We start from the raw sequence: 11,409 nt of genomic DNA on the forward strand, positions 1-11,409 counted from the left end.
ATGTTTATATGCGCGATATGATTGGTAGATAATCATAGTGCTTGGTTGCAATTGCTGTTGATGTGTGGATTAACATGAAATCATGTTCGTATAGGTTATGTATTAATGAATGTTCATTCTTGATATGTGATGATTTTTGGTTGTTTGTTGTTAACATGATGTGTGGCCTTATGGCAAGTAATTGTTGTTATGAGAATGATGTATTATCATTGTTGAATTGTTGTTATTACAACTTGTTGATGATGTATTGATGAAGTTGTGGGCCGATGGCCAATATTAATTTGATGTGATGTAATTATGCGTTCATCTATGCCGATGTGGCCAGTATGTTTTGACGGTGAATGTGTGTTGTGTGCTTATTAATGCATGTGTGGTAATTATGGTGTGATGTAATTGATAACGATGTTATTAATTGTTGATGTATCCTTTTGGATAGAATATAAACGATGTAACGTGAGTGTATGATCGTGTTATATTGTTGATGATATTGTTGTCATGTAATAGAGTCATATATTTGCGCATCATAACATTTCAATACGTTAATGGCGGAATGCTGTTAACAGATGGCCTGCGGGCATTGGTTATCAGTAGGAGCTTAATGCTCGGTAACGGTATATTAGACTGAGTGGCAAGAGGTCATCAGTGGGAGCTACATGCTCGATGACGAAAGCCTGCGGGCTTCCTGAGTGGAATAAAGTCCCAGCATAATGCTCGGCCAGGTGTATTTGTCATAATGACAAAGAGGAGTTTACTCCGGATTTGGTACCACATGCATATGCATAGTCGAGTCTCATTCATCATTGTCGGTCTTTATAATTTATGTTATCATTCATGTGTCGCATTACTTATATATTGATTGTGGTTGACTTAGTGGATTAATTTGTTGTATGATTCTTGATGATACTTGTTGGCATTACTATATTTATCATGCTTCTTCATTATAAATTATATTCTCACCCTTCTGCTGATTTGATGCTTGAGTGGCATCCTGCAGATTAGCCGCTTTGGGAGTCTTTTGGAAGAGGTAGTTCTCCAGTTGGTCTTGTCGGTCGCTCTGATACGTAACACCGGATAGTCGGGAGTCTGTTGTTATTTATTTGTATATGACTCTTTGAACATGTATATGTGATAACGTGCCGTTGTGTATTGTAAACACTTTATTTTGGAAAACTCCTCTTTGAGAGTGAGAGCTATACGTACATTTTTATGTTCATATCTTCCGTGTGTTATGTATCATTGTATTGGCAGGTGTTGTATGCTTTTGGCATCGCTGATGTCCGTTTGTTTTCTAGGTGTTTGTTTGGTTACTTAGTGTAACATCCTAATTGTGTTGTATGAAATTTTAATACTCTGATATTTTCTTGTCTAAATGCTTGGGTAGAATTGGGGTGTTACAATCAGCTTGAGTAAGAAGCAATCTTGTAATATCTAAATAGACTGGTGAACGTTATATCCTGCTGGGATCCCTGAACGGTTCATCATCTAAGGTTAGTCACAGTAGTTTGTTGTGCGGGGTTACTCACAACAGGTTGGTTGTGCGGGAAGTCAAGGGATGTTATATCTCGTGGAGATCACTGAACAGTCATTTGTAGTTAGTCACGAGCAGTTGGCTTGTGCAGGGTTCTTGAGTAAATGCACGTTATATCTCGCGGAGATCACTGAACGGGTCATTGTCTAGATGGTTAGTTACAACAGTTGGCTGTGCAGGTTGTTAGTCACGACGGAGGTTCGTGAAGTTGTAATCATGGTTTGATTATAATGGATTAAGACCTCTGCTGAGAGGCAAATCACCTGAAGAATGTGGACTGGAGGTAGCCTTAGTTAGAAGGTGAACCAGGATAATAATGAATGTGTGTTTTACTTTCTGCACATGTCATTTTAACTTAGAACTTCCAAGCTTTAATCTGCATAACTATACTGAACAAGTCAGAAGTTCTGATATCCTTTAGAAGTTAAAATGAACATCTTATTGGTTATGTTCATGCTTCCGCAACATCAAAACATAATCCAATCGATAAGTAAACAAGAAAAAGAAAAGACGTTAAAGAAAAGAAAGGGATTTTAATTTGATAAAGAACACAATTCAATCCCCCCTTTCTTGTGTTTTTCTCCACCTTCATAACAATCCTAATCAGTTCTACTACCCTTGATTGTATAATAATCACTAACCCGAAGAGTCCCCCCTTACCTTTGATCAGAGCTTTTGAAGGTTCTCTTCTTCCTCTTCTTCTCCTCTTTCACGTATCTTTCTCTTCTCTTCTCTGGCACTTTTGCTCTACTACTTCAATTTCCTCTATTTTCCTCCTTTTATGAAAAATAGATTAATTTTAGTAAAGGCTTACCATCTACACCCCCGTTTTACTAATTCCAACTCTGGCCCAATCACATTATTTCCAATTTCCTTCTTTAATCTAATTTAAAATACCGAATTTCTAATTAATTAATTTAAAATTCTAATTAAATTAATAAATAGAAAATATGGAGTGTTACAGAAAGAGTGAGAGTTAGAAAGTGAGAATGTGAGAAAGTAAAACAGAAAGTGAGAGAAAGAGTCCGAGCACGTTCTGTACTTTCAGATTTAGAAAATAATTTGTTTGGGGCTTCCCCTCGCAAATGAAAAAGAAATAATGATAAAAAAAATATTTTCTAGGGACTGCCCCACACAAATAAAAAAGCAATAATGACAAAAATAATTTCCTAGGAGTTGCCCCTCGCAAATGAAAAAGTAATAATGACAAAAATAATTTGCTAGGGGCTTCCTACTGAAATGCTTTTCATACGCTTTCCTACGAAAAGATAGGGAAAAAGAAAAAAGAATAATTCATGGAAGCGGTTAACCTACAACAAAGCAAAAATGAAAGTTAGGGTTGCTTCTTAATTGTTATAGTGGGCTTGGGTTTTTCTATTGCACCCAATACTGTCAAAAAAATTCAATACTTAATCAATGAGAAATACTTGCCACCCTCCTAATGATGGTTCTATTATTGCTATGAAGCACATACACAATACGAGTATCGAATACGGTACGTATCTGATACGGCGATACGTCACTAATTGAAAAATACATGATACGATACGTTTAAGATACGTATATAAAAATTATAATTAAATATTTAGTTAAATTGTAATTTAACAAAACCTAATTCATAATACAATTTTTAACATTACTAAATTGTTGAAAAATATTAAATTTAAGATATTGAATTAGTATCAATGTCATCACTTTCTTCACCATCATAGGTAAATCTTCTTCTTCATTCTCATAGGTAAATAAGTAGAGCACCTTCCATATTGTAGAAAGGAAGTGTTAGTTCGCTAGTTTTAGAGTTGGCTTAATTTTTGTAAAACAAATAAAAGAACTTGTATGTATAAATATATAAGAACAACAGGTACAACAAAGAGTCCCACTGGAATGATAGAACATGTTATGTTGGAGAAATTCAACATCTGGAATAACATGCCACATGGGATGTTACGACATCATGCCGAGCTGAAGTGAAGAATTAAATCCCTGTGATTTAATTATAACAGAAGATTGCAGAATATTGAGGGATGTTGTGCAAATCAAATAAAGGCGTGATATATAACAGGTCTGAAAAATCAATATGAAGATTTGAATAATTATTCAGGCGAATCAAATCAGAATATTGAAGATTTTATAGTTTCTAATTATAGAGATATTCTTGAAAAGAAACAAATTTAAGACCTTGATTGTAGCAGAAGTTACTACAATATTGTAATAGAAAATCTGCGGTGAGTGAAGGCCCAAGTCCAGTTGGGAATAGGTTATAAATAGAAGCATTGTAACCTAGGAAAAAGAAGACAACCACCGAGCATAAAGATGTAGTCATTAGGGTTTGTCAAGGTAAACCTCCCAGTCTGTGGGAAGGTTAATTATATGATCCTCGAAACGTGTAGGCAAGAGGAGTATTGTTCTTGGAGGAAGCTTTGAAGTAACTCCAGGTTTGTGGTCATAGTCAAGGTTCTTGGCTAGGGATTTTCATGGAAGTGTGTCTTCCAAACTTTTAGATATTTGAGACTAGAAGGAGATGGATATTAGGCCGTTACTACAGCTCTTGGGACTAGAGAACTATACAACATCATTGCGATGATTGGAAGTGAGATGGGGATATCTCATATCTAGAGAGGACCTAGGTAGAAGGGTCATTGGGTAGGGATTAAGTGAGGGGTTGCTTGGGACTAGTTAACTCTGAATTAATACTACTGATAGTGGACTTCATTCTTGGCCTGGTATGTCCCCAGAGTAAGTGTGATTTCACCAAATTGGGTTAAAAATTTCTGGTGTCTTTTATCTTTCTATTTGGCATAATTTTATGTATATTCTTTGCTGATGATTTTTGACATATCACATGTCGTGACATCTTTCTCGACATCTGGATCTGTTATGCCAGAATTTCAGGAAGAAAATAAAGAAACGTTGCAAGGAGTAATAATTAATAAATAAAATTGGCTTAAATGCAATTTTGGTACCTGTAAGTTAGCAAGTTTTTTATTTCCGTCCATGTAAATTTTTTTTGGTATGAGTCCCTATATTTCACTTTCGCGTTCGTTTTAGTCCCTAAAATCAAAATTCGCAAGAAAATTCGCAGGAAGCCTGCAGATTTTCTTGCGAATTTTTGCTTTGGGGACTAATCCGCAAGCAAAAAGTAAGATATAGGGGCTCAAAAGAAAAATAAAACTTACAGGACAAAAATCAAAAACTCGCTAATTTATAGGGACCAAAAGTGTATTTAAGCCAAATAAAATTTTAAATGTGTGTTGACGAGGAATTATGGGAAATCAAACCAATATTTTGAAAAAGGATAGCTATCTCAAAGAAATTAATTAGCATATTAAAGAGAATGACTAGAAATGAAAGGTTATTAAAAAGGAAAATAAAAGGTCATTAAAAAGAAGAATCTGATGAAAAACTAAAGAGTCACGTATCCGTGGAGTATCGGAGCGTATCGGGGCGTATCGCCGCCGTATCGGAATTATTTAAGTAAATAAATTCGGATATTTCTTCGATACGTATTGGTGGCGTATCGGATACAATTCGACTGAGTTTTTGAAATATCCGTGCATCATTGTATTATTGTTATGCCCCTAAAAGTATTTTTTATTAAATTTCTTTTTGCATTACTGAAAATTTCCAGAATTTTTTTAAATTTATCGGATTTTTGAAAAATTCAATAGTGCATTTTCACGAAAAAATATTTTTACACTATCGAAAATTTGAAATTTTTGGTAAAATACAGGAAATTTTAGTATATTTCAAAATTTTTGATAGAATACATTTTTTATTTTTTTAAAGAAATTATATCGGAAATTTATAAATGAATTACCAAAATTTTAGATTGTCACCGGAAATTTCGTTCTTAATTACCCCCAAATTTATTCGTGGGCATTTTTAGAATAATAGAAAATAGGGAGTTTGAGGTAAAATTTCAAAGGCGAGGGGTAAAATTCTCTTATTCATTCATACCTATAATTTAAAATAAAATCCTATCATAAAAAAAATAGGTTTAATTGCAATTTTGGTCTATTTTGTTATTTTTTTCAGGTATTAACTTCTTTTTTTTTTATGAAAAATGTTAATATTTTGAATTTGATATTAGTCAAATTGTGTGTTTTTTTTGGAAGAGTGAAATTGTGTATTTTTATCATTGTTAAAAATTAAATCTTTGATACTTAATATTCTTAAAATTTTATTTGTGTAGTTTTTAGCAGTGATATATTGATTAAACATATAAAACCATTATATTTTATGTGACTCTAACGAATTTTAATAATATTTTAGTTGATATTCACCGCATTCTTTTATATTTTGGATATCCGCCACTGCAAAAATTTACCAATCAGATGGGCTTTAGCTAATATGTATAAGGATTTACTTATGCACCATGCATAAGCCTACATAAGTTATTGGATCATGTTTTTGGAATATTGAATTTGAGTATTGAGTGATGAATATTGAGTAATAACAATTGATGTCTAAAATTTGATCCCAAGGTCCATAATAATCTATGCATAGTGCATAGATTTTTATCTATGCATAGTGCATAGATTTTTATCTGGATGGTAACTGCACCCAACCAGATGATAGAAAAATTGCATTGGCCTTGATTACAACCTCCAGAAAGCTATAACATTACTTTTTGCAACACGCCATTGTTGTTGGAAGTGACCAACCTCTTAAACGGTTCTACGTAAGTTAGTTCCGACTGTCCACTACAAAAATCTGAAATAAAATAAACGGTCCTACGTAAGTTATTATAAAAAAATCTGAAATAAAATAAAAACAAAAACAAAAAGTTGAAGTAAAATGGACACAAAACAGAATAAAAATAAATACTATATGATATATTTAAACAACTAAAAGATGGTAAAAATAACTTTTTATTTAATTTGTGAAAGGGAAATGATAGTGGAATAGATAAAGATTTTGAACTAGTTACTGTAGGATAGTGGACGCCACCTATAGATAGAGGCAAAACTTTGTATTTATTTCTTTTTTTTTTGGTAGTAAAACTTTGTATTTATTTCATTTAAAAGTTTACTTATATTATTAGTTAGTTATAACTATTTTCCAAATCTATAGTTGATGTAAAATTAATAATTATTATATTTTGTAGTTGCATTATAAAGTATTTATTACTATTAAACGATGATAAATATCTTTTAAGAAATTTGTTGAACGTACAATAAATTCTCTCTTTTCAACCAAATTTTTTCTATACGTAAGGAGTAAGAAATTTCTTATTATTTGAATCAATTATATATTATATATTATATATTAATATTTTTTTCTAAATATTGAAGATTAATTTTATATAAATATACTTTATTTCTATTAATTAGTTATAACCATTTCCAAATATAAAGTCAACAAAAATGATAACATCATTAAAATCAATTAAAAAGCTGTTAAGAAATCTGTCAAAATTAATTCCTTTCAAACTTGTGTGCAAAAGCGATTATGTGCCCAAATCAGCACAAACGTTTTATCCTAAGAAAACAAAGCTTCTATATGTATCCCAATCAAGCAATATATAACTCATTTTGAATCAATCAAAATAATCATATTTTTCTTAACAAAAAAAATGGGGTTATTAGATCTGGAAAAGCACTTTGCATTCTATGGTTCTTATCATAGCAACCCAATTAACATTGTTGTTCACATATTCTTTGTTTGGCCAATCCTCTTCACCGCTCTTCTTTTCTTCTACTTCACCCCTCCTATTTTCTCTCCTCCCCAAACACTCCTTAATGTTATTCCTCCTGTCTTGATTTTCAACTTCGGTTTCTTCTTCGCCGTTTTCTACGCTCTCTTCTACGTTGCTTTGGATACTAAAGCCGGTTCCTTCGTTGGTGTTCTTACTTTACTTTGTTGGGCTTCTTCCAGTTTCGTCGCTAATTCCATCGGCTTTGATCTCGCCTGGAAGGTATGTCTGTTTGCGAGTTGGTTTTTAAGACGGTTTTGAAATCACGAGATTTTATGAAAAAAAAATCAATTGTTGTAATGTAATTTAATTATATATGACTATGATGTTTCAGGTTGTGTTGGGTACTCAGTTGTTTTGTTGGACAGCGCAGATTATTAGCCATTTTGTCTTTGAGGTAAATCATTGTTTCACACGTGAAAATAAAATCATGATGCATGGATTTTTCACAATTTATATATGTTGTATTGTTTTTCATCCAGAAACGTGCACCAGCTCTATTGGACAACTTGGCTCAAGCTTTTCTAATGGCTCCTTTCTTTGTAGTTCTTGAGGTAGTTTTTTTTGTTTGTCATAGTGCTCCTTGATGGGTGTGTCTCATAGTTAAGTTGATTGTGTTAATTTGTTTTTGTAGATTCTGCAAAAGACGATTGGATATGAACCATATTCTGGATTTGAGAAAAATGTGAAGGCAAGGATAGCTACTAATATCAAAGAATGGAAGGGCAGGCAACGAAAGAAACATACTTAGCTTAAAAAAATGTTTACAAATGTTGTTTTAGAACACTCCTTGGAAATAAAGAAAATTAATAATTTGAGAGACTACTAGTCAGACTAGATAAGATGAATGTTGTTGATCGATATTTGGGGATAAGGTTGGAAAATGTTGAAATGTATTTGTGGATTAGATTTTCAATTTAATTTCTTTTTGTTATTATTTAAATTATGATTATTTTTAGAGATAGCCATTGTCAATAATTTAGTTACACTTTAAAATGATTGAATCAAAATTTTAAAATCACTTTTTTTTATAAATTTATTTCGGGTGTTCTCTTTCTTTTCTTGACTTCTCACCTCATCTCTATGGGTGATACAATAGGTCGGATCCGACGGATCAATCCGTTTGAATCACTGTATTTTATGAACATAGTTGAGATTTTTTTACTAGATGTCTTAATTTTGTTAACTGTTTTTTACTAATAAAATTTTTGAATAATGCATTGAGGAAATCAATCCTTTAATTTTTTTTATTTCTTTAGTGATAAAAAACAGTAATTTGAATAGTTACGTATAAACGTCACAATAAATTAAAAAACTAGTTTTCATGTTATTTTGCTTATAATTATGATGAATGTAAGTTCCAAATGAAAACAAATAATATATGAGATAAGAATTAAAAATTTAAAAGTAATGGAATAGTAAATTTTTTTAATTATTGTTTAATAAAATGATACTAAAAGTTTATATATATATATATATATATATATATATATATATATATATATATATATATATATATATATATATATATATATATATATATATATATATATATATATATATATATATATATATATATATATATATATATATTGTTATAAACATTCATACTAGTGGATATCCACCCCTTTTCTTATTCTTCATCTTCCTATTCCACATTAATGTACATAATTTTCTACCTCCCTTGGGTCCTATAAATAATACTCATATTACAATGTAAAGTTCACCCTTGAGAATAATTTTCTACCTCTCAGGTATGATTTGGAGGAGATCATTGTTTTTATTTATTTATGATATTCAGTAAATATAACCATATTAGGACATTTAAAATGTTGTAATTTTATTGTAATTTTATTTGTCATAGAATTGATGTATGTTTAAGAATATTATATAAAAAAATCTCAGGTAGCAACTCAACTTTAAGTAAGATGGGTTGATGTTGTTGAGGTTGTGGATAATGGATAACGCACAAATAAATTTAATTGTGTCAAGGATTAAAAGGTGGATTTGGCTTAAAGCATGAAAGAATTATTTTTGTTTATTCGGTGGAATTGAATTAGAGAAAGAAGAAATAACTTTTTGCATCCCAGAAGGATGGTTTTAATTTTAACGCATCCCAGAAGGATGATTATAATTTTTAGATCATTGTTTGTAACAAAAGCAAAGGATCCCTGAAGGATAGCGAAATAACATTGTATAGTTCATGAAGAACTCATAATGCTTTATTTATTTTATTTTATTTTATTGTATATGTAAGATGTATTTTGTCACTAAATTGATATTTTTTTATAAAAAAAAAAACAGATAATTTTAAGACTAATGTGACAATCTAGTTTACTATTGTGTTATTTCTAAATATTTGAATTTACAAAAATATTATTTTAAATATTAATATTTAATATTTCCTTTATGATAATTATCTCGTTATAATATTTTTATTTCTTTTATTTTTATAATAGAACTACTAAGTATGTCAAATCTTACAAAATAGGATTTTGGGGCTCTTGATATTTCGGGAAAGAACTATTTGACATGGGCCCTATACGCCCAAATTCATTTAAGGGCAGAAGGTCACGGTGACACTATTAAAGAAGGAAATAAATCATCTGATCAACAAAAGGCAAAAGCCATAAAAAATGAGTATCTTACCGTAACTGACCCACATGTCTTGTGGAAAAATTTGAAAGATAGATATGATCATCAAAAAACGGTTATCCTACCAAAAGCTCGATATGAATGGATGCATTTACGTTTGCAGGATTTTAAAAGTGTAAGTGATTATAATTCTGCAATGTTTAGAATAACCTTTAAGTTATTATTATGTGGAGAAAACGTAACTGATGAAGATATGCTAGAAAAAACATTTTCCACTTTTCATGCATCCAATGTGCTCATGCAGCAGCAGTATCGAGAAAAGGGGTTTATTAAATATTCTGACCTAATATCTTGTTTTCTTGTGGGTGAGCAAAATAATGAACAATTGATGAAAAATCACGAGACCCGTCCCACTGGTACAACTCCATTCCCAGAAGTGAATGTGGAAAGGCATGACCACTATAGGAAAAATCGTGGTCGCGATTGTGCATACGCATGTGGTCGTGGTCGTAATTATGCTCATGGTCTTGGTTTTGATCGTGGTCGCAATGGGAATCATAAAAACACATATTATACCCGAAGTGGAAAAATGTTGAAAAGAATGAAAAAGAGGGTCAGAGTAGTAAAACAAATGAAAATATTTGCTATCGTTGTGGAGGAAAAGGTCATTGGAGTCGAACTTGTCGTACTCCAAAACACCTTGTTGATCTTTATCAAAAATCACTGAAAAATAAAAAGGAAAGGATCAAGACTCACTTTGCTAATGAAGATGATGATCCAGATTACGGTAATATGGATGTTACCCATTTAGATATTAGTGACTTCTTTGCTGATCCAGATGGAAAAATTGATCACCTTATTGGAGATGGAAGCGTCAAGAAATAAAATTTGTGGAAATTTTCTTTTTATATTTTATGGATGTTTTGAATTTTATTTTCTAATAATAATAAAGTGTGTTTTCTACTTGTTTGTTTACATAATTTACTATTTAAATAATTTGTGTTTTTAATGTGCACTTATAACTTATTGTTAAAAAAAAATTATTATTGTTCTTAGAATGAATATGGACGCTAGCTCCAGTAATGAAGATATGTGCCTTGCTGACAGTGCAACAACCCACACAATTCTCAAGCATAAAAGATATTTTTCTAATTTAGTGAATCGAAAAACTGATGTCAGTACTATTTCTAGCACCTCAAAAATAATTGAAGGCTTCGGAAGAGCCCATATGTTATTACGTGGTGGAACAATATTGCACATTGATAATGCATTATATTCCCCCAAGTCCCATAGAAATTTATTAAGTTTCAAAGTTATCCGCCTAAATGAATACCATATTGAAACAGGAGATGATAGAGGGATTGAACATATGTGTATTACAAAACACAATTCAGACACAAAATGTGTAATGGAAAAGCTATCGGCTTTATCCTGTGGTCTGTACTACACTTATATTAGTACAACTGAAGCACATGCAACTGTAAACCAGAAGTTTACAAATAATGATAAATTTCTAATTTGGCATGACCGGTGGGGCCATCCCGGTTATATAATGATGCGAAAAATAATTGAAAATTCATGCGGTCATCAA

General features: G+C 31.3%; 1 protein-coding gene across 1 annotated transcript; it reads left to right on the forward strand.

Annotated features, from left to right (window-relative positions):
* The first annotated feature begins 6,969 nt into the window (after window positions 1-6,969).
* On the forward strand, window positions 6,970-8,240 carry LOC131639558 (2-hydroxy-palmitic acid dioxygenase MPO1-like). Its single transcript, XM_058910046.1, has 4 exons — window positions 6,970-7,445; window positions 7,558-7,620; window positions 7,706-7,777; window positions 7,858-8,240. Exons 1-4 carry the CDS (start codon window positions 7,104-7,106, stop codon window positions 7,972-7,974), a joined length of 594 nt encoding a protein of 197 aa, XP_058766029.1. The 5' UTR covers window positions 6,970-7,103; the 3' UTR covers window positions 7,975-8,240.
* The last annotated feature ends 3,169 nt before the right edge of the window (window positions 8,241-11,409 follow it).

Source organism: Vicia villosa, unplaced genomic scaffold (assembly GCF_029867415.1).
Source record: "Vicia villosa cultivar HV-30 ecotype Madison, WI unplaced genomic scaffold, Vvil1.0 ctg.002687F_1_1, whole genome shotgun sequence".
NCBI lineage: Eukaryota > Viridiplantae > Streptophyta > Magnoliopsida > Fabales > Fabaceae > Vicia > Vicia villosa.